General features: G+C 37.8%; 1 protein-coding gene across 1 annotated transcript in view; it reads left to right on the forward strand.

Moving 5' to 3' along the window:
• RUNX2 (RUNX family transcription factor 2) overlaps positions 1-23,810 on the forward strand; it is a 138,994-nt gene that overhangs the window by 7,621 nt on the left and 107,563 nt on the right. The window contains exons 2-3 of the mRNA XM_049765547.1: positions 2,704-2,860; positions 10,019-10,123. Coding sequence (XP_049621504.1) covers positions 2,704-2,860; positions 10,019-10,123 — 262 coding nt within the window. The remainder of the gene's footprint in view (positions 1-2,703; positions 2,861-10,018; positions 10,124-23,810) is intronic.

Below are 23,810 nucleotides of genomic sequence, written 5' to 3' on the forward strand. Positions count from 1 at the left end.
AACTCTTGGACAGAAGATACTAACTGGTTTGTAACCTTCCTCTCCTCTTGGACAGCAAATTTTATCAGACAATCAGTTGGAGAGGATGTTGACTCAACTGCTAACTCATTCTCCCTCTTTGAGTTTTATTTAGCTGGTAGCCGTACAGATTACTGAATGTGAGAAGTTGGTACTTTTTCTGGAGATCTTTTGTTTATTTACTTATTTTTTTATTTGGTTTTTGTGTCACACCTGGCCATGTTCAGTGGTTACTCCTGGCTCTGCACTCAAAAATCGCTCCTGGCAGGCATGGGGGAGCATATGGAATACCGGGATTTGAACCATCATCCATCCTGGATCGGCTGCTTGCAAGGCAACCGCCCTACCATTGTGCTATCTCTCCAGCTCCTCTTTTATTTATTTTAAAATATTTCTTAAATACATACTTGGTGCCAGGCACTGCTTGTGAACCTGGGTATATAGTGGTGAGCAAGACAAATGAAGAAAACCTTTCCTTTATGTCATTTTCAATCCGCTGTAATCTGGATTCCTTAGGAGTGAGACACAGAGCTTTGGGCTAATATATCAAAATAAGAGAGATCGTTAATACATGTATATTAAAGTAAGAATTTTTGACTAAAGTCAAAAATGTGTAAATAGGATCTAATAGGTTTTCCTCCCTCCTCCCTCCCTTTCTCCCTCTCTCGTTCCCTTCTCACTCCCCCTCTCTCTCCCACTCTTTCTTTCTTTTCTTTTCCTCCCTTCTTCCCTTTTCTTTCCTTCACTTCTTCCTCCTTCCTTCCCTCTTCCCTTCCCTCCTTCCCTCCAACCCTACCTCCTTTTCTCCCTCCCTCCCTTCCTCTTTCTCTTTCTCCTTCTCTACCTCCCTGCTTCCCTCCCTCTTTCCCTCCTTCCCTTTCTTTTCTTTTTATTTTTGGGGGGGCACACCAGACGTGCTCTTGCCTCTTCACCCTGGTGGAATTTGGAAGATGAGATGGAATGTTGGAAATTGTACTCAGGTCAGCTGAGTGGAAAGAAAGCTCCCTAGCCATTGTACCATTTCTTCATCTCCAGATACTATTTTCAAGTTGAACGGCACTATATAAAGGAAGAGATAGCAGTGAGAAACAACCTAAGAGATAAGAAGAGGGAAATAAATATTGAGGTTTCTCTTGATGATTGGTTGTTTTCTTAGTTGAGTAGAGACTGGGGCTACAGGTTCATGAGTAAGGAAATTTTAATCTAAAATATAGATATAATATCAATTTTATTACACAGTCAGAAAATCTACCTCAATGAGATTTGTACTGGGAATATGGAATTGGATGTTGAGGTTTGCCATCTAGAAATCTTTGTCAGGGAGGGAGCAGTAGTAGAATTCAAAGTTGAGTGGGGTATTTGCCAGATAGGCAGGCACACGAGAGTTTTACTATCAGAGAGTAGAGGGCTGCTCAGTTGATGCCATTGTTTAGTCACTTGTGGGCACCCAGAAGCTCAAGGAGGAAGACCTGGAAAGTAGTTTCTGGAAGTTAGTTGAAAGAAAATAGGTGCCATCTTGGGGCAGGGTCTTGAATATATATTAAGAATATTTTGTTTTAGATATTAATAATGAAGTTCTGTCAAAACATCTTACAAGAGTCCATGCTTATCACAGGGGTACCTGTTGCAAATTAGCTAACTCTGATGAAAAGTAATTAAATGTTGTGAACCTTAGCTTTGGACAGTGAAATGTTTATTGGCCTCAAACATTGATTATTTTAGGTTTACACTTGACTGAGTCTATCTGCCTCTAGTTAACTGTTGAAGATTAAGGAGGCAGATGTGTCTTTCCAAATGGGGTGTGACAGAATGGAATCTGACTAAGGATGTATTTTTCTCTCTAATCTGTTCAATGGTATAATAGCCATTGCTTATTTCTAGCCTGTTTATTTTGCACCTAGACTTTAAACTTGTTTGTTTATTTTTTCTTGGGGGGATACCTGATGGTATTTCTGACTCTGTGTTCAAGGATCACTCGAGGTGGGGCTCAGGGGGACTATGTAGGTTGCCAAGGTTAGAAAATTGCTACTCATGCATTCAACCTGCTGTACTATCACTATAGCCCCAAGACTTTCAGCTTCTTGATGACTTAGTCTAGGCTAATCAGATGCCACTGTAGAATTGTCATTCAGTCACTATTTCAGGTGATTAGAAGTTGAGTAACAGACTGAGAAGATGAAATATAGTTTTGGGTTCTATACAATACATAGGCTTCCATGTAGTCAGGAATGCCAAGGTTTCACTTGATTTTGCTCAGAGGGGTGCCCACATTTTTTTAGCTTGTGATCCTGATGTGCCCGTACCTCAGGGGGCCCTGGCTTCAGACAGGCAGTGGCTTCATGTGTATATTGCTCTCTGCAAAGGGGGCATCACCCTTCCTTCTGCGGCATAATTCCTATAGACAACCTAACATGGGGATTTAATAAAAATGTACATGTATTCTGTGAAGTATTCAGCAACAAATGAAGGAAACTTTTGCCTGCCTTTGAAATGGGTGGACCCTGAAACATTGGTCTGTTTGAAGTGGCATCCCAACCCATATGCAGAGACTTCATTCCTGTCCACCATTATTGGACTAGAGCACTAAGCCCTGATAAGACACATCATTTGCAATGAGAATATAGTCCAAGTTTTTAAACTCTTCTGATGTGCCATTATTGCTGCTGTGTTTCCTGTTTTATGTAGGTGGTAGCCCTTGGAGAAGTACCAGATGGGACTGTGGTTACTGTCATGGCGGGTAACGATGAAAATTATTCTGCTGAGCTCCGAAATGCCTCTGCTGTTATGAAAAACCAAGTGGCAAGGTTCAACGATCTAAGATTTGTGGGCCGGAGTGGACGAGGTAGGTTTCTGATTTTTAATATTGATCATGGAATAAACACATTTGGATTCTCTGACGATATTAATGTTAGTCCTTGTACGGATTGGCCATTTCTTTGCCTAGAATTACTGAATGTTTTAAATATGTCCAGATGAAGTTGGGTGTTATTCTGAAAACTCAGTCTTTTTTCACTTGTCCAATGGTATTGAAATTCAAACAAAGTTTTCAGAAGAATTAGTTCTAATTTCACCGGGTGTGAGCATATACGCTGGAGAGAAGAACATTTAGAAGTTCAAGTTCTGAATTATGAGGAGTCAAATATCTGGGTAAATTGAGTGACAAAGAGGAGAAAGAAAATTGAATGCATTGACTCAATTTCCTGATAATATCAATTTTGCTCTAAGTTGTAGCAAGAACAGCTAACATAATGCTCTTCACTTATCATACGTTACTTCTATGTGATTTGATTTCCTCTTTTAAAGAGAATCTGTTTAAAAATTGTAGTATTTTTTTTTACAGAAGTCTTTTCATTTGAGTAAGTGAATAATGCATTATGTATGTCAGAATCACTATATAGAGCTGCCTTGACTGGTAAATGATTGAGACATTTAATTTTCATATTATCTAAAATTTTCTACCATCTGGATTCCTGGTCAAATATTAAGATGATTATAAAGTAGAAATTAATCCCTTTTAGGGTTTTATAAAAGAGTTATTTATATTTAAAAAGCAGTCTCTAAGGAAATCAATATTCTATATATGATGTAGTCTTACAGAAATAATAATATTAAAATATTGCGATCACTTTCTGAATCTAATATCTCCATTTAAAGTGTTTTGATAAAAAGTGAAAATACACTGTTCTGATATCAAGATGAAATAGATGATCCAAACCTACGAAATGACTTTAACCGTAGTTTGAAGACAAGAAGCATCAATTTTCAAACATGTCTAAAATTGCTCTTTAGTTTGTATCAGATGTCAAATTATTGCCATTGTAAAAACTTGATAAGGGAAATTCAAACAAAGCTGTTTCCGATGAGTAGTTTTAGTTTACTTTCTAGGAACAGGGCCAAGAAGTTGTACTTTTTTAACTTAAAAAAATAATGCATGCTAATGAGATACTGTCATTGAAAGGTTGTTTGAAAATAAAGTGAGGCTTAGAGTCTCTGGTACAATCAAAACTAAAGGTGTTATCATTGCATCAGTTTTAGTTTACTTTCATTAAAAGAAAAATGACAGATCCTATTTTGCTATTGACTGATTAGGTGTAAAATGTGTGTGATTTATCCCCTTCCCACTCAGTTACTGATATATACAGTAAGAATCAAGAAAAATTTTCACAGGATAATTGACCTGAATGCTCTGATTTGTGTCTCTCTTGTTATGTACTGTTTTTTTTAATGTATTGAACTAATATATTTAGAATCGAAGAGATTGAAGCTATCCTTAATTTTACATTACAGTTCAAGCTAGTGTTTTCATTTCTCTTGCATTTATATTATATAGATGCTGCCTAACTTTTCTCTGATCAATTTGAGTAAAAACTATGGCAAAGTGATAGTGTACTTTGTAAACCCTCAACATATTTATTTAAGAAACTTCAAAGAGAAACAAAGGGTGTGCACTGTTTTACTATATTGGCTTTCTGAGTTTTGGCTGGTTTCCCAAATAGCAATTTTTATATTTAAAAAAAAAAGACAGACTTAACTGCTTGCAGACTTTTCACGCATGGAAGATGAAGAAAGCTTCTTTTGATGAAGTGTAATTATGTCCAAACAGAGCTGACCCCCTCCCCCTATATTTCTTATGATCTTAACTGAAGAAAGTAGGATTTTTCCTTTGAAGCAGCCGGGACTTGGTGGAAGATCTGAAATGCTACAGTCTGCTGCCAGAGGCAGGATGGAGAAATTGGTCCAGACTTGTCTTCGAGACTTAGATTGGGAGTGGGGTAGGGGTGTGTGAGTAGAAGAGAAAGAAAAATTGATTTATCACTAATAATAGATTATGGTATCGTCACATTAACTAAGTTTGAAAGGAAGTACCAATAGTAAACTGAAACGAAGAGCCAAAAAAGGACAGAGAACACTGATAAGAGACTACTCTTGGAAGGGATGGGTCAGTTTTTCTGTAGCAGGAAACCCTTCAACCTCCCTGTGTTTCTGACCTGCTTTCTTAAAGACCCTGCCTAGCTTCCTCTTTAATTTTTATACTTCTACATTTCTCTTAGTGATTAAGTTTGGATCAACACTCTGCTACCATCGTATATTGTTTTCCCTAGCTGTTTAATACTGCTTATTTACATTAGCTTTATTTTATTCATCTTTCTTTTTATTTTTTTAATGTAGCCACACCAGTTTTGTACAGTGCTTACTCCTGGCTCTATGTTCAAGGGTTTCTTTTTGCTGTTTGAGGGACTGTATGTGGTACTAGGGATTAAACCCAGGTTGGGGGCTGGAGTGGTGGTACAGTGGTAGGGCGTTTGCCTTGCACGCGGCTGACCTAGGATGGACCATATGTTCCCCCAACCCAGGAGTGATTTCTGAGCACATAGCCTGGAGTAACCTCTGAGCATCACAAGGCCCAACAACCAAAAAAAAAATAAGAAAACAGACAAAAAACCAAACCCAAGTTGGCTGTGTGCAAGGCAAGTGCCCTACCTACTGTAATATCACTCCAGCCATAGCTTTTGTTTGTTTGTTTGTTTAGAGACACATTTGGCAATGCTCAGGTATTACTCCTGGCTCTGAATTCAGAAATTACCCTGATGATGCTTGGGGGTCCATATGGGATGCTGGGTATTGAAGACGGCTTGAAAGCTTGCAAGGCAAGCACCCTCTAGCCCTAGCTTTAAAAAACTGAGAAAGCATAAGGTTCCTCAAATGCTACACATTTTTTTCCATTGGTAGAAATAGAAATATAAAATATTATAAATTTTATAATGTATTATTATATATTATAAATATATTATTATAATTTATGATTTATAAATGAACCAATTCACTGCTTTGGTATTAATATCACCTGATGACCATAACTTTGGAATAAAAGGGTAGCATCGATTAAACATGGATTAAATTCAGGGTGTCTTATGTTTTGAAGTATCGTAGCAACTTCAGTATTTTAAAGAAATATTGAAAATATTAGTACTTGAGTTTTCTTGGTATATTTTCTTGGTATATTTCCTTACTTTGGGAATCAAGCATTCTTTTCATTTGCACATATGTTATAAGTACCCATATTTGGCAAGGTATTTTAATTAATTTAGGATAGAATTCCTGCTGATTAGGCCTAAGGCCAATTAGATCTTACCTAATTGTTTTTTAGAGCCCCCTAAGGCTAGGTTGGAATTGTTTATCAATGATAGTTACTATGTTTATTTTAGAAAAATATGACCTGAGGATAGATTGCAGAACTAGTTCTAGATAAAGCTAGGGATGATACAATTATCTAATGAATGCCAAATTCATAAGCGCCTGAATTTTAAAGTGGTCTGCATTTTTAATTCTTTATGAAAAGTGATTTTAAAAAGTGGAATTTGGGAATTGTTTTTAATGTAAAGAAATGATGCATATTCATATACATTTGATTTAAGAAATTTGCCATTATAAGCTGAAGAATTGGTTAGTTGAGGGTTAATTTCTACAAGTTTCTGGACCTTTATGTTCATGTTATTTTAGAAGGACTAAGTGAAATGCCTAGATTTTTTACTTTAAGTTGGTTAAGTACTTTTGTTTTTGTATTGTTTTTTTTTTTTTTTTTTTTTTTTTTTTTGACTGCATTCAGCAGAGTTTAGGGCTTACTCCTAGCTCTGAACTCAGGGACTCACTCCTGGCTTTGAGGTCAGAGATACCTCCTGGCTGGCTTGGGGGACCATATGGGATGCCATGGATCAAACCAATGTTAGCCCCACATACTCTACCTTCTTTCTGTTCTATTCAGATAGCTCGGATAACCACACACTACATCTCTAATCTTAAGGGTATGATTTGATTTTAGAAGATTTTTTTTCTCTATTTAAATACTTGTGTCCTTCCAAAAAAATCCTACCACTTTTAAAAGGAAATCTCTAGAAACTGACTTTAACCATTTAGAAGTTTTGGGTATTTATAGAACGAATCTTACATTTAGTTAGCATTTGTATCTACACAAGATGCTCCAATAAATTAGGAAAAGCATCGGTGACTTTAAATATCCTAATGGAGTTTTAATCATCTCAAAAAGAAAAATTCTCAGAACCAGTTCATGAACAGTCTCTAGCAGGTTGTTTAGAGTCATTAAGGATGATTGAGAGATCTATATCCTTGATTTATTAAGGTTAGTGCCGTGGATGACAGCAGCCCAAGCATGGCCTTTGGAGCCACAGTTAGGAATGCAGTTCTGGCTCACGGACCATTGATCCAACCAGAATGGCATCTTCTGATGGTTTAATGTAAGTTAACTTTCAATCTAGGGATTCCGCTGGTTCACTCTTCAGATCTTTCCACTGTTTAAGAAGTCTTAATCTGGATCCTAATTGCTTCCTCTTCAATTTTCTCATTTCCATTTCTGTGGAGTTTTCAGTTTTCCCAATTAGTTTAGAATCTTGGCTGTGTTATTATTCTGATTAATCTTTTCAAAATTAAAAAAAATTAATTCAAGTAAATTTTATCTTTTGGGCCTCCCAAGCAGTGACCAGTTCCAGAAATACTTGGTCAGTTGGGCTGGTCAGTTCAGTATAGGCCGAGAATGTTTAACAGCTCAGGTGGTTGCATGGTATTAGGGGGCTACAAATGGTACCAAGTGGTACTAGAGTCTGAACTTGGGGCCCTGATGACTGAACTAGTTCACTCTAGTCTCTCTTCTGGCTAGTCCTAAAATGTTTACAATAAACCTCTGCTTTCAATTATTTAGATCTAAGTAATATTCAACATATAATATTGAAACAACATAAAATTATGTGAAATATGATATACCAGTAATAAATAATATGTATATATATTTTATAAGTCACTATGAGATACAGAGTTAAAAGTTGTTGATAGTCAAATTTTGGTCATATCATGAGAGAGACAGAGAGAGAAAGAAAGAGAGACAGAAAGATAGACAGAGAGAGAAAGAGAGAGAGACAGAGAGAGAGAGAGAAGTATATTCCATAGAAGCAGACACTGGTGATGGGATTAAAGGTGGGACAAGAGGATAGTTGGGAATATGGGTGGTATGAAATAAAAAATGGCTATTTTCATGGTCCTGGCTGAGATGCTTTCTTAACATATTTACATTTGCTGTGTTTTGGCCTCATAGAATTGACTAGCAGATGGAGAAATAAATTTCTTACTAGTTTTAAAAAATTAATTTTTTATAAAATGAAAAAGATCATTAGTTTATAGTCTGACAGACCTGATTTAAAAGCCTGACTTTTTAATTATGTGGGTAAATTACTAAACTTCCTTAGGCTTTAGTTCCCCCATTTGTGAAATGGGGGATGATCTACCTAACTTGATCAGGTTCAATGAGATAATGAGTATGAAATGGCTGGAGCTTAATCAGTATTCATCTTTCCCAGCCCCCTATTATCCTCTCTTTCTGTTCCCCACTCAACCCCCACCACATTCCTATCTTTTCTCTCTTTTTTTCCCTCCCCCTCTTGGCCATAGAAAAGTATAGCCAAGAGATGTAAAGCTATATGTACGGAGTAACAAATGATGTGTGTCTTAAACATATTTTAGGAACTTACATGGTCGAGGTTGAAAAGAAAACCCATTCACTAGACTTGACAGCCAAAGACCTGTTCTACATTAAGCCTTGTATATAACCTGTTCCATATTAAGCTTTGAAAAGATTGCATTAAACTTTGCATTGCTACATATTGTTTAAGATTTGTGTTTTGATTTAATAGCCTCAGCCTTCAGTTAAGGGAAAAACAGTCTCTGACCAAGAAAACAAAGCAAAGCAAAAGGAGCATTTTAAAGGTCTGTTGCAGGAGCAAGCTAAATGAATACTCTGGCCTGAGATTGCTGAATGTTTTATTGAGTCACTGTTTCACGCCCACCTTTTCCTGTCTTGTAACAGTTCGCAGTTTTGACTATCTGACATGACTAACCGTTGCAAATCTAACTGATTACAACTGTCAGTAAGTCTGTACAGCAGAGTCTGGCATCTTCTGGAAAAAGCAAACAGCCAGACTACCAAACTTTGCCCTGTTCTTGCTTCCCCCATCTATTCATCACCTTTTTTTTTCTTTAAAAGCTCATTCATTTGAAACATCAGATGTAATCTTTTATGAAGCACACCTTCTGCTAAAAGTAAAAACGTATATTTCTTTTGGGCTATGTCATGTGCACTTAGAGAAAAAGAAGTCACTGTCAGGCAGGGAGCTATTTAAAGTTTTAACAGCCAGGATATATGTTAGGGAAAGGGTAGGCAGGGAGGAGAGAAACTTGGTTCCAGTAATGATGAAATCATCATACCACAGGCACATTAAGGCCAGGACAGGAGACACTGGCTCCTGTTAAAATGATTCCCATAAGAACTGTCCTCTTTCATCTTCTTATTGTAGTGCAGTTAAGCAAATGAAATGGTAAAGCCATGTGAAGTAAATAACATAATCAACAGTGATTTACTATTGTTCTCTCATGGGGTCATGACCTAATCCTACATAAAGACTTCTAAAATTGTCTCTGCTTGGATGTGTTCCTGATGTTGGAAAAAACTGCAACGAACAGGATCGGCCTCAAGTGGACCAGGCTTTTTGTTTTCATTACAACTGTTGCTACTGAACAGCCTTTTGGAATTGGACGCTTTTTGTGTAGTAATGCCATGGAAATGATCATTTATTTTGAATTGGGAAGCAGTGCTCCAGGGGATTTAGGCACCACACCTAGGGAAATTTGACAGTGCTTGGTCACCCCAGCTTCTCCCTCCAGTGTCCTGTATGCTGAGGTTTGAACCTAGTCCCCCTAACTGCTCAGCTTTCTTCCCAGCCCTGAAAAGGATAATCTTAACACTTAAGGAGTTTAGTGACCTCTTAAAGTGGTCATTAGAGGTTTCTGATTTAGAATAGAGTCCTGACTCTTTTGTCTTGGTTTAATTACTTCCTCAAAGGGGCTAAAATGCAGCTTGGATTTTCTGTGTTGCTATATACAACCTCAGTTCTATCTTTGTATATTCATTTTGAATTTTTCCCTTTTACGTCTGCAGGCAAGAGTTTCACCTTGACCATAACTGTCTTCACAAATCCTCCCCAAGTAGCCACCTATCACAGAGCTATTAAAGTTACAGTGGATGGACCCCGGGAACCCAGAAGTAAGTACCTCCCCCTTCCCCTGTCTGATCCCCTGCATTGGATGTGTATGTAATAAGAGACTGTGGAGACTGGAAGAACTGATCCCAAATAAGTTAGTTCTACTTTCATGTAAATATCTATGCATAGGTTTCTATGCGTAGGCATGAACTTTTAGTGAGAGACAATTAGTAGGACTTCACAGTAAAATTGTTAAGGCCTCCATAACTTTGAGAAGTGAGTGCATTATTATTTACTCACTCTTTGCTAAGAAATTCTGCTCATTCACTGTATACAATAGACTAGACCCATAAGAGCTCAGGAAGAAAACAGTAAACTGAAAAATCTTGAGCTTAGTCAAAAAGCATTTGCGTATGTTTCCCATGGTCTAAGAATGTGTTTTAACTTTTTAACTCGCCCACTCAATTCCCTTTTTAAAGAGCACACAGCTTAATTACAAAGAATTTATTTGCAAATGATAACTTGCTTGATTATTACAACACTGTTGTTTGGTCATGTTCTAATAATTGTTATAGATAGCTTCTTTTAACAGTTAGAGTCAAACAAAGGTAAAAATCCATCTTGGTTTATTTATTTATTTTTTTTCCTGTTTGGACATTCGAAATCAGTTTAAGCTGGTGCATAGAATCCACTTGGGCTCACCTAGATGCATTTTACTTTTAAATCTAAATTGAAACAGGTTGGCTACTTCCCTCCAAAACTGATTTGAACAAACTTGGCATAGAAGTATTGAGAGATAGCTAGAGATGAAAGACTATTTGATATATACAACGTGAAGAAGTCTGTGCCAGTGGAAACGTCCAAGAGAATTCTACCATTGCTGAATGAATACATTAGAACCCTAGTCATTGTGTTCAGAGTTTAAGTTGGTTTCTGGCAGAAATATTTGTTGTATATTAATACATCTGCCTAGAGAGTCTGAGTGACATATCTTTTCTTCCCTAAAACAAGAAAAACAGACTGGGAAGGGTTTGCCTTCCCCACAGTTAGTGCTTTCAAGTAGCAGGAACCTGTACTACTTTCTGTTCCTCTTGGAGCTATCTCTTTCCACCAAGGTCAACTGCTTGCTTGACTAGGGAGATTTCCTGTCCCCCAAACTAGTCTTTGAGGCTTGTCTTTTTTCCTTTTATGTGGATGGCATTCTACTAGTTTCGCAATATTGATCAGAGACAACTCAGTCTGTTCTTTTGGAGAATATTCTTTGAGATAGTTGCCATTCACACGTTTGTCTGCCCCAAGGTACCTGACCTCGGAACCAGTGATGATACAGCACAAGTGTATAGGTCAGGCCAGGAATGGCTTGCCTCATTCAAAGCTTTGCCTGATTTCTTTGGATTGTCATAAATCAGGGATGGAGCCTGATGATGGAAAACAACTTCTAATATTTTACCTAGCTGGTCCTTGAGTTCCTAAAATGTCTGGGACATCCAATTTTTTTTTCTATTGCTGAAAGAAGGATAGTAGTCTTTTAGCATTTAGCACTACTAATACTTATCTTTAAAGATGTTTCCTGCTGATCTCAGCTGCTTTTCGTGGTTCTTGGAAAAACCATTATTGTGTGCGTCTGTGTCTGTATCTATTCTCCAAAGAGGATGTTGGCAGAATGAATTTGTTGATAGGCTTACTGCGCTGTCAAGGCTGAGAAATTCTCTGAAAGCAAAAGTTTTGGTGGTGGTGCAAAATTGTGGTATTTGAAGCTGGTATTTGAGTAATAGTTATTGTAAACTATTACTGTGAGAATGTTATTTCTTAACAGTAGAAGGTGACTTGCTTGGTCTCAATGATTCTCTCTGCAAAAGTGGGTCTGGTGTCAGTAATATATAGATCATATAATGGAACTTAGACATAATCTCTCTCTCTCTCTGTCTCTCTTTCCTTCTCTCTCTCTCTCTCTCTCTCTCTCTCTTTCTCTTCCCCACTCCTGGGTTATTTCCTCCTATGCTTGCCACCTGGGCATTCAATATTTATACTGTCTTTAACAATATATTTTTATTTATTTGTTTGGGGGCCAACCTGCTATTGCTCATGGATTACTGGCTATGGAATCTCCTGCCAGGGTTTAGGGACAATTTGGAATACCAGAGATTTAACCTGGGTTGGCCTCATGCAAGACAAACATCACTACCTGATGTACTATTGCTCTGGCCTCGTTTTTTTTTTTTTTAAGATTCCCAGGTGTTGAAAACACTCAAGATTTCCCCCCCCCCCACACACACTGGGCGTGTCATAGACTTTTGATTGACTGATTACTACATGTTGTTAAAGGGAAAATATGTGGAACATAGATAGTAAACTTTTTCTGTATAGTACCAGGTAGTAAAGAATTTCAGTTTGGTGGGCCTAATTTTTATTTAGTCTTTTATAGTTTTGGGGTCATATCTTGCAATGCTTAGAAGATACTCTTAGAAGGCTCTGAGCCCAGGGATCACTTCTGGGGGTGCTTAGGGGAGCAATATGGATGCTGGGGACAAACCTGGTATGGCCTTATGCCAGGCAAGCCCCCTACCTCTGTAAAACTGTAATGGACCCATTTGTGGGCCTAAGAGCTTTGTCACAGTTTACAGAGCTACCATCATAGCCTTAGACAACACACAAAAGAATGGCTGTTTAAAAACTCTATTGAAAGTAGAACTTTACATAAATGATAGATAGTAAGCTATTTGGTATAGTATACACTTGTATAGATTTTGAACCTTAGCAGTAGGTTTCAAAGAGGTGTGTTTTATTGAGTATTAACAGACAAAGGTTAATTATTAATTAGACAAAGGTTTTCCTAAGGAGAGAATGAAAAGACAATCAATGCAATTGATTTAGTATCCTCCCTCTCATAATTTCTCAAGTAGTCATTATCTGTCTTATAAACTAACCTATATGCATCTGTTTATTACTGTTGTAGTTTGAAGGAGTTGGTGGATTTTGCATTATTGATTGCCGCTAACAAACTATTATTCCTACCTCTAAAAATCTTATTATAATCAAAAAGGTTACTTTCGTTTGGGGTTTTGTAGATCAGTTGAACACAGACAAATTCTGAGTTAACAGGTTGGGATATTTTTCATCATAACATAGTAATAAAGTGTGTGGGCTTTAGTGTCAGACTATCTGAATTGAAATCCCAGGCTCCACCATTCCCCATCATGGTCGGAGAAGTTACAAGTTACCTAACTCCTTGTTGCCTCAGTTTCTTTATCTTTTGAAGAGAGAAAAACAATAGTATCTTCACCATCAGCTGCAGTAAGGCTGTTCAGTGATGTAATAATGTATGTAAAATGCATAGAGACTGCCACGTAGCAAGTGCTCATTAAATACCAGCTATTATTATATCAATTTGCTTCCGTGTCAGAAGTTGACTGTAGGGTTTTGCTTAGACTGTGCTTCCAGGAAATAGATAGCATCTCTAGTCCTTCTCCAGTGTATTATTTTTCCCCACGTATGGCTTTACTAATTTCTGCTCATTAGTAAATGATACTAATAATCATTCTAAAGTGTGCCTTGAACACATATTCATTTTGCATGGGGATATATGTCTGTGCAGAAGTGATGAGAAGCATTATTTGCCTGCAGTGAACAAAGGTCCACGGGTGGTACAGTAGCATAAGGATCCCTGTCTGAGGCCCTGCTTATCACCACTTCTGCCAAGACTGGCTTTTCACTCAAAAATCAGAAAGGTTTCATCTTTCTATGCTTTCTCTCTCTGGCAGCTGAATCGGTGCTGTCACATCACAAACAACTTCTTCTTAATATACACATCTGGCGTTGGCAGTTGGACTAACTTCATAAGAGCACATGATCATCACTCATTACAAGATTAAAAAGTACCCCATGGCATCATTGATGTTTTTTAACTTTGATCTTTTGCAGTTGTGATTCATCTCAGTTATAAAACTTCCCTTTAAAGGAACATAGTCGATGACTTATTAGAACCTTCATCTTAAGTAGTGTAAACATGAAAATGGTGCACATCTTTGCAAAATGCCATTTATTTTCTTGGCCAGCTTATCATTTTAAGACATGACATCATACTTAAGATCCCAAATTTGTAAATCTTGTGTTTAAGGCAAGGCATTCTGACCTTCTGTTGTCAGCTTGGCTCTGAACTACTGCCTTATGTTCACCAGCAGGAGAAGTCAGTGTGGCAGTAGCCGCCACAGCGAGGCATTTGGAGATCTGATTCTTTTATTTATTTTTAATTTTGGTTTTGGGGCCACATCTGTTGGCACTCATATCTTATTTCTGTCTCCCATTTGGAGTGCCAGGGCTAGAATCCAGTGTGGCCATGTGCAAAGCAAGTGAACCTACCCACGGTATGGCTCTGTAAACCTAATTCTTTTAAACATTGGTTTCTGTTAGGATTCTTCAATCTATTAATGCATTTGGTTCCAGTGCCAATCTGATTTAAAGAACTTTTTTCAGGATGGAAAAGTTGGATTTAAAGAACTTTTAAGAAAGGCAAAAGCTTTGTTGGCAATGCTCAGTTCTGTGTTAGTGACTCTTTTTGAAGAGGAGGAAAGGCAAAAGTATTATTGATCACAGAGGGTAGAAAAGGGACATCATCTTCTATTATTGGGACTTAACTCACAGCTTCTCAATTTTCTATTGCTACATGATACCAAATTATGGCTTAAAAATAACTAGTATATTGTTTTCCACATCTCAATTCTGAACACTGATATGGTCTTATATTGATCAGCTTTCTGGGATCTTGTAGTCTTTTTTGGGGATCCAGTTAAATACTGGTCAGTGCTGAATCATCAAGATGGCTTCATTCATAGCTTCTGCCTTCATAGGATGGCTGAAATGTTGAACTTATGGAAAAGTTGAGAAACTTTGGCCTTTCATTTCTTATTGCTCTAGAACCTCTCCCTTTTCATTGGCCATCCCATGAAGTCTCTCTAGCTGTCTAATTTTTTTGCATGGCAATTCAGGGTTTCCCAAAGTCCAAATCTAGGAAATTTTAGGTTTTCCTATGGATCCTTGAGGCATAAAACTAGTATAGCTTTATTGTCTCTATTCTTCTACTAAAGCAAGATAGAGGTTGCAGGCTGCATTTAGGATAAAAATTTCACAAATACATGAATGAGGGGTCAGAGTTTCACTGAATCGCCTATGTCAACAACTTTAATAAAGCTTAGATATGTAACTTACATATATAATGCTATATTACTTACAATATAAGTAAATGTTGATGTAGCAGGAGAAACAATTTTTTCTGAGGCCTCAACTTTTTCATAATAAAATTGTAGTTTTTGCTTTGAATTACACCTGGTGATGTGCAGGGGCTACTTCCATAGACTCAGGGATTACTTTTGTAGGCAGTGCTTGGAGGACCATATGGCATACTGGGATCAAATTTGGGTTGCTAGTGTCCAAGGCAAGTGCCCTCCCCTGATATTTTTGTCTCTGATTATTGCCTTGTTTAGGTTAACAGCATTTACTATCTTGATGTACAATCACCTCCCCTTATCCTCAAGATTTTTTTTCTTTTGAGTTTTGTTTATGGGTTCTACAGTGCTCAAGGCTTACTCAAGGCTCTGTGCTCAAGGATGACTCCCCACAGGGTTTGGGGGGATAATATGTGTTGATAGGGAACAAACTAGGTGGGCTATGTAAAAAGCTAGCACCCTACTCACCATATTATCTCTCAACGCCCAAAGTCTTGATTTTTTTTTAACTGGATAGCATTTAAAATTCTACTAGTTGATTTCTAGTTTCAGTTCTAGAAACTTCATTCTGAATTGAGCAAATTGAGTAAATATCAAATAGTTAAAGGTAGATATTACTTTCTTAGTTTGTCTTAACTGAGGACAAATTAAACTGTACATGATTGATACTTGGAGAAACATTAGGTCTTAGGACAGTGAGAGGCTGAGAATATTTTCTGGTGACAGGCAAGAGTATAGCAAATTTATCCTTGAATTTTCCCATGAACAAGCCTGAAATTTTTTTGTTCTCTCGCATTCTTTAATGGGTGCTGGGATTTTGCTGGTCAGGTAAAGGGAGGAGAAATCAGAGGGTCTATAATATTTTCTCTTCCTTATTCCAGATGATAGTGGCTGTTTGTGTTTACCCTCTGCTACTTCATCTGTGTTGAATGAGGGAACACGGTTTATATAGCAACTACCTTTTGACCCTTGGTACCTGTCATTGGCCTGGGCTTCTGTAGAGGTTGGTCTCCAAATGAGATGGAGAACGTGTAACATGATGAAAGGCAGTCTAAGTTATACATTGTTCTTTGCTATCTCAGCATGGTTCTGCTTTTCACATTCTTGCTTGCCTCTTCATAGATTTTGCAGCAAATATGTGATGCCACAGGCCTGCATTTCAGTTCTTAGCAAAAAGCATTAGTAGAAAAGCCCTATTCTTACAGACTTTCCCTTGGTTCTTCACTGTCTCTGAAATGCCCCAGGACTGGAAATTATGGGTAAAAGCCAGCAAAGACAAGCAGCCTTGGATTTCATAAATATTCATCATTTGGTCACTCATGTACAAAATGTTGAAAATCTTTGGATTATGAGAACAATACCAATTTATAAAGCAGGTCTGTCTCACCGCCCCCCACCATTCCTCTTTTTTTCCTCCAGAAGGATGGAGAGAGGGGGAGTCAGAAGCTCTGGAGGAGGTTATGTCTGGTGGTTGTTGGAATGTGTTCTTGAGAGGAGCAGTTTTAAATTTCTCTTAGTCCTTTTTTTCGTTGTTGACTGACTGTCAGGAGCTGGGAAGATGGCCAAGAAGGAAATGACACATCGAGAGGCATTTTGTGTTGTGCAACATTCTGTGGAACTGATGCAAGGATATACGGCCTGTTTACACATTCCTTTGCTAGCAGACTGCATGGCAGTAATTTAATTCAGCAGCGCATGGCATGCTGCAGCAAGGAGCTATGGCCTTAACATCTTTTCATGGCAAATTATCACAGCCATTAAAACATGCTTGTGTCCCTCTTTTAAACTCTTCCCCAGTTTTGAATGTGCTTTCTCATTGTTTTGGGCTTGTGTTAATAAGGGAGCCCTAGCTTTTACACATGCATTTTTCACATGCATATGTTTCAGTGATATATTTACTTCTGACTAAATATAGCATGGCAGGTTTTCAAGAGATGTGTGTTCTAAAAACACACATAAGCTTGATCCAAATGTGTCAGTAGTTTTATCTTGGTGTCAGCCAGAAACCATTCATTCTTGAAACAGTATTAGGGATGTGTGTGTGTGTGTGTGTGTGTGTGTGTGTGTGTGTGTGTGTATGTATGAGAGAGAGAGACTGTATGTTTGTATTTATTTATAAGAAATTAAATTTGTCTCCCAAGAGACAGAATTCCTGATAGGTCTCTGAACTACTTTTTTTCTATTCTGTTTAATCTATAGCATTATCTTCAAGATGTATTTAACTAAAGGAGAATAAGATGCATTTAAGAGTTACAGAGATAAAAGAGTGTGTGGCCACTCATATTAACTTTTGGCCCTTTCCATATTATTTATAGAATGAATATATGATATCAACTTAACCACACTTAAAATTTCAAGTGTTTGTCTTTAGGTAAGCATAGTAAATAATTGCTCATATTTTTAAGTAGTTTTTAAAAAATAAGAGCATGCATTAAGCTATTTAGATCTAAAGTATTAATTCAAGATCATATACAGCCATTCAAGTAGGATATTGTATTTGCTTGTATTATTTGTCTACTACTGACTGTAGTTGGGAAAGAAAGGATCCCTGGTCCTCTGAGAATTCCTCTACTAGTATCTACTAATAATTAAAATCTATTTCCTACTAGACAAAATAATTTAAGTAAAATTGAAGATGAAATAAATGTCCAATCCAAATACTTCTGCAATAAGTCATTGAGACTTAATTTCATTATATTAAAAAAATAAAAAGTGAGGGGCTAGAGTGATATTATAGCAGCAGGTAAGTCACTTACCTTGCATGTAGCTAACCCAGGTTTGATTCCTGACAACTTGGCGGTCTCCTGAACACCACCAGGAGCGCTTCTGGAGTAATCCCTGAACACTGCTGTGTGTGACTCTAAAACCAAAAATAAGTGATTTAAGGGCTAGGGAAATACTTAAAATGGTAGAGAACATGCCTTGCATAAAGAACCTGAATTCACTATCCAACAATCACTACTTCAGCATCATGCCATGCGATCCTGGAACTCCAATTCTACCACTCCTTGCAGTTCCACATAGCCAGCTGGAGCAGTGGACTTTCAGTTCTGAACAGTTAGGCCAAGTGTCTCCAGGAGTGGTTCCTGAGCCCTCAAACACTGATGGGGGAAAGTCTCTATTTTTAAAGATGAATGATTTTTGAATGAATTAATTTTGGAATGAATGAATCCCTCTCTTGGAATTATAAAGAGAGAATGACCAATAAAGTGCTGGTTGATGGAGATGAGGCTGGTGTGTGGCATTTCCTCCATCAGCGTTGAAGACCTACTTGGTTGACTTCAAGCTTCCCAGGCTTGCTGAGGGTCAGCTCTGACAGTGGGGCTGCCCAGTACATCTCAGGCCTGCTGTCCAATGAGAAGTATAATATTGGGTCATTTGAAAGTGTCAGTTTTGATTTTAATAATTTCATATTTTCTACTTTCACAAATATTTCCCTTTCACAGATATTTGTGTGTGTGTGTGTGTGTGTGTGTGTGTGTGTGTGTGTGTGTGTAGGCTTTCTTTCTCATCTGGTTTGAAGATGTTCATTTCCTTGTTTTCTTTTCCTTTAAAAGCTCTACCATTTAAAGGTATGTAGTTGCCATAATAGAAGTAATTGTGATAAGTTTGTGGATCTGGCTAAGTGGGTGACCCCATACTTTACAAATAGGAGATCTTGGGATTGATCTCTGACACCCCAAATTGTCATTATTTCTGCCCATTTTCTGTTCAGAAACTTCAGTTTCAACTGTATTCCAATGCTGTTGCTGATGTTTCTAAACCAATTTTTTTTTAACTTCCTGGATTGTTTTGTCAGGGCTTACAACAGTTTATTTTATATATGTCTGTATGTCTACCAATTTTTTCCTCACTGTTTCTACTTGTGTCTCAATTTTCCTTTCCTTTCTGAAAAATATTCAAAATTTCCCCCTTGATTGTGTGGTATTTTTCAAGGAGAATCAATAAAGGTTAAATTCTCCATTTTTAATTTTGAAAATATCAATATGGTAGCCCATTATATATGTAGGCTCTCAATTTGATGTGGTGTGAGAGGCACCTAAGAGTTTGTACTATATGCCTTAGAGTCAAACCACTAGCCTTGCTTCTGTGCTACAATTTTCAGGCCAGTACTATCAGATTAATTGAAGTATTTCAGGGAATGGAACACAGTGTCAATACATCTTCATGGAGGATGGAAGTGGTTCTTAGCATCTGTTACTAGGAGTCCAAGACCATTGGGTGGAGAGGAGGTTGGAAGAAAACCAACTCTGGGCTGTTCCTTGGGTTCTTTGGAACTTTCTATCTAATTTATGCTAACGAGCTTCAACTTATTTTTGGGTTCTCTTTGGTCATCTGATCGTTGCTTATTGAACAACCATAGTAGTGTTTCTTAGATGTTAGTGTCCACAAATATTCTGTCTTTTTGGTGAGAGTACAGATTTCAGTATCGAAATATGCTTCTTTTATCTGGTAAGTGAATGGTTGAGGAAGCAGATGGACAGAAACAGATGCATGATCTAGAGATGGATAATTTGAGAAAGCTGGGTGACCATTATTTGGGGTTGAAGTATTTCTAGGCATAGTGAATGGGATGATTCTTGCATTGGTCCAGCCTACCTCTGAATGGAATTATGTGGCTGGTGGCATAGAGGTCAACACAATCAAAAGCAGGTTAATGTGCTTGCCTTATCTTGATCTTTGAATGGTATATTTTGATGCACTATGCATTTTCTCATTCTTACCTTCCTGACGTTAATTTTCATGAATTGCATGTTGGTTGAAAATATTCTAGTATGTACTTTGGCTTAGCAGCACTCCTGATGACCTAATCTAGACTCTATACACCTGTGGGATTGGCCCTGGAAATAATTAGTAGGGAAATATGATCTCTTCAAGGAAATTATGAAAGTACTGAACATGGGTTATTAAATAAGAATGGGGGGTAATAATGATGACTACTAGGAAAGGGGTAAGTTGAAGAAATAATATGTAGCAGGTAAGTCACTTGCTTTGAATACAGATGACCTGGTTTGGATCTTCCACATAATCCAGAGCACAGAGCCAGGAGTAAGCTCTGAACACTGATGGTGTAGCCTCAAATATCATCCAACTCCAAACAAAACAAAAACAAGAGCAGAAAATGATGGTGAAGTATGGGTTTCTAATTTTAGGACTTTTTTAAAATCACACCCTGTAGTATTTAGGACTTACTCCTGGCTCTGCAGTCAGGGATCACTCATGGCGAGGTTTGTGGAACAATATGGGGTGGTGGGGATTGAACCTGTGCCAGATGCCTGAAAGGCTAGTACCCTGCCCACTTCCACCCTACCAATTCCAGCCCTTAATTTCAGAGCTTTGATGTGCTTCCTCTCCTTGTTGCTCCCCCATTTTACAAAACCAATTTACCATATTTTTTGTACTAAGAGGACTCTTTCAGAGAAACCTTAGATTAGAAGGACTTTAACTGTGGAGGTATTTTTATTTAATATATGGGCTCAATGATGGTTAAGAGATCAGAAAACTTGAAAATTCTTTTGAGACCTCAGTGCCATTTAAGCAAATCTCCCAATTTCTCTCCAGGTCAGTTTTTTTTTTCCTTTTAAGTGAGAATAGAGGCGAGGACAACTTGAGAGTAGCTGAGAGAAACTCCTAAGGAATGATCATAAAGTAGTTGGCACACCTGAAGGGCAACTGAAATACCAAATAGTAATTATGTAGCGCCTTTCTGCCAAGGAGTTCCAAACATTTAGACATTACCTCACTGATTCTCTTTGCATCCCTTTGAGGGATGCATTATGCATTTTACAGTTAGATAAACCAAGGCATGGGCATTTGAAAACTTATTTGCTCTGTGTAACTCTGCAGTCAGCAGATGATTTATGGAGGTGGGCAAGAAGCCCAGGTTTCTTCCCATTCAGTTATTCATCACTAAAACTCCCTAATGCTTTGTCATTGAAGTTGTGGAAGCGCCTGGTGTTAAGCTCAGGTATTCTTAGTTGGTGTTGTGAAGTAGCCTGGGAAGCATGCCCAGTGATGTAGTAACTTGGTTTAATAGTGCAAAAGTTCCAGCACAGAGGGCTTCGCATTCAGAAGAAGTCTTTTTGAATACACATTAAATTCATCAAGATGAAAGATGAACATTTCACTAGAAGACTGGAAAACACTGAATTTTGTGAGATGAAAATAATAAGTTCTCTGTTAACCCTCCTTGGAAACTCACCTTGAACAATGAAGCAAAGGTAGTATTTGAATAGAAAGGTTAGCATGCAAAAATTATATAAGTAGAAGAATGTGGCTAATCCCATGGTAGAAAAATTAGGAAATTAAAACCATTCAAAGGTCTGGAGATGTAGATAACTCAGAGGTCGATTGTACGCCTTGAATAGGTAAGGCCCTGCATTTTCTCCCTGGCACAGCAAACACAACAACAGAAAAATGATAGATCAGAGTAGTATTGACAAGCATCTTTCAGAATTTCTGTTAACTTCTTTTTGGATTTGTAACCTCTAGAATACTTTTCTGTCATAGTGCTAGTATTTTTTTGTGACGGTAACAACAGTGAGAAACAGCATCAGGAAGTTGTGAAATGCTCAATATGGCACCACTGTGACTTCATTGAGGTTGGACAGAGAATAAGTAACTAGTGAAGAGAACACTTGCTCTGTAAATAAAGGGACTGACAACGGTTTCCATTTTTAATTTGGAAGAGTCAGTAGTTGTGATAAGAAGGTCTCTTGCCTAAAGAATGACTAGAAAACTCAAAGAGGGACCCCTTTCTTCCAGTATTCATCCTGCTACAGAATTAGCAGCTCCTTGTGTAATAGAGGGCAGAGCCATTTTTGACACTTAGAGATATGCTTTAAAATATAAATACTTTTTTCCATAGAGAAATTTTTGAAAAATTATGATGATGGGGAGCCAGAGAGATAGCACAGTGGTAGGGTGTTTGCCTTGCATGCAGAAGGATGGCGGTTCATCCCAGCATCCCATATGGTCCTCTGAGCCTGCCAGGATCAATTTCTGAGCCCAGAGCCAGGAGTAACCCTGAGTCCACTGGATGTGGCCCCAAAACAACAAAAAAAAATCATGATGATGATGCTGACTTTGTGGGCATCTAAGAACTATTTCCAGAGTGCTCTGGCGGCCCAGGAGCCATTTCTGCTGACCCTTGGCCAATATATCTAGATAGATGATCCACAGGCCAGTGAGATGCTAGGTTGGGGGTCATACCTGTTGGCTACATAACCTGGAAGCATCCTAGGGGCCATTTGGTGCTGGGTATCTAACACAAATCCCTGCAGCAAAGCAGGAATCCCCTACTTCATTGGGCCAATACCTGGACCCTCAAAAACTATTTCTTTTGCTCTTAACTAGGTGCCAGGTATATGAAGTTTAACAGATGAATTTCTTGCCTTTGAGATGAATATATATTTTGTAGAAAAGCCAGACAAGAAATGGGTACATGAACAGGTACTTGTAATAGCATCTAATTGCAAATGGATGGTGATGAGTGCACTGAAGGGAACTAATGTAGTAATAAAGAAAAATGTACAGTAGGGGAAAGAAGGGGAATTCTTTCAAAGCTAATGAACAAGGCCTCTCAGAGGAGATAAATGTTAGAGGAAGAAGAGAGGAAAAGAAAAAGCAGCAATCTGAAAGGACAATGTGCCAAAAGCCCTGAATAGGATCAGTACTAGAGGGTAATGCTTCATTTTAGTAGAAGAGAGGGTGTTAGGCATATTTCAGGGTTGAGAAAAATAGAACCAAGGATTGACTAGAAATATTTGTTGGCATTGTTTTCCAAGATGGTATGGCTTTGTTTGAGGAGCAAAGGATTTTCACATCCTACACTACTCTTATGTGGTTCTTAGCATGGTTTCTGAGATTCTGTGACTTAGGTATTGAGGATAGCCACTCCATAGATGCCATCTGCAAAGGATAGCATATTTTGAGGCATATGACTGATACTTTGGTTTAATTAGGTGGATCTGATAATATCAGCTAGATACTAATTTTATAACAGGGTCACATTGTTATAATGTGGGCTGAGAAAGACCAGGGGAGCTTCTTGCGAGAAGATTGTGTTGGGAGTAGGTGAGACGGATGTTAACTCCTGTGGTTAGAGTTGTGTGAAAATGAAGGATCCTGAAGAACATAGTTTTCTGAGGGAAAACAAGAAGGCTTGTACTAAAAACAATCCATACAAAGCAGTGGGTTAGTGATTCCAATAGATTCTCTTAGGATTGTTGTCAGTGTACTTTCATGGACAACAAGAAATGATTCCAAAGGTGAGCTTGGTTTCAAAACACAATAACAACATGGAAAATTTAAGAATGTTTAGAGAAGAGCACCGATGATTAAAGGATTGTAAAATTGAACCTATAAGGATAAGTTGAAAGACTTGGGATTATTTAGCTTCAAGAAGAGCGGGCTGAAAAATTACTTAATAACAGACTTCGAAATTATGAGGAGTTATTAAGTCGTGTATGGTGACCAGCTGTTTTGTTTCGGGTGCAGTCAGAGAGACAAGAATAGGCTTTAACTG

The sequence above is a fragment of the Suncus etruscus genome, chromosome 18, assembly GCF_024139225.1.
Source record: "Suncus etruscus isolate mSunEtr1 chromosome 18, mSunEtr1.pri.cur, whole genome shotgun sequence".
Lineage (NCBI taxonomy): Eukaryota > Metazoa > Chordata > Mammalia > Eulipotyphla > Soricidae > Suncus > Suncus etruscus.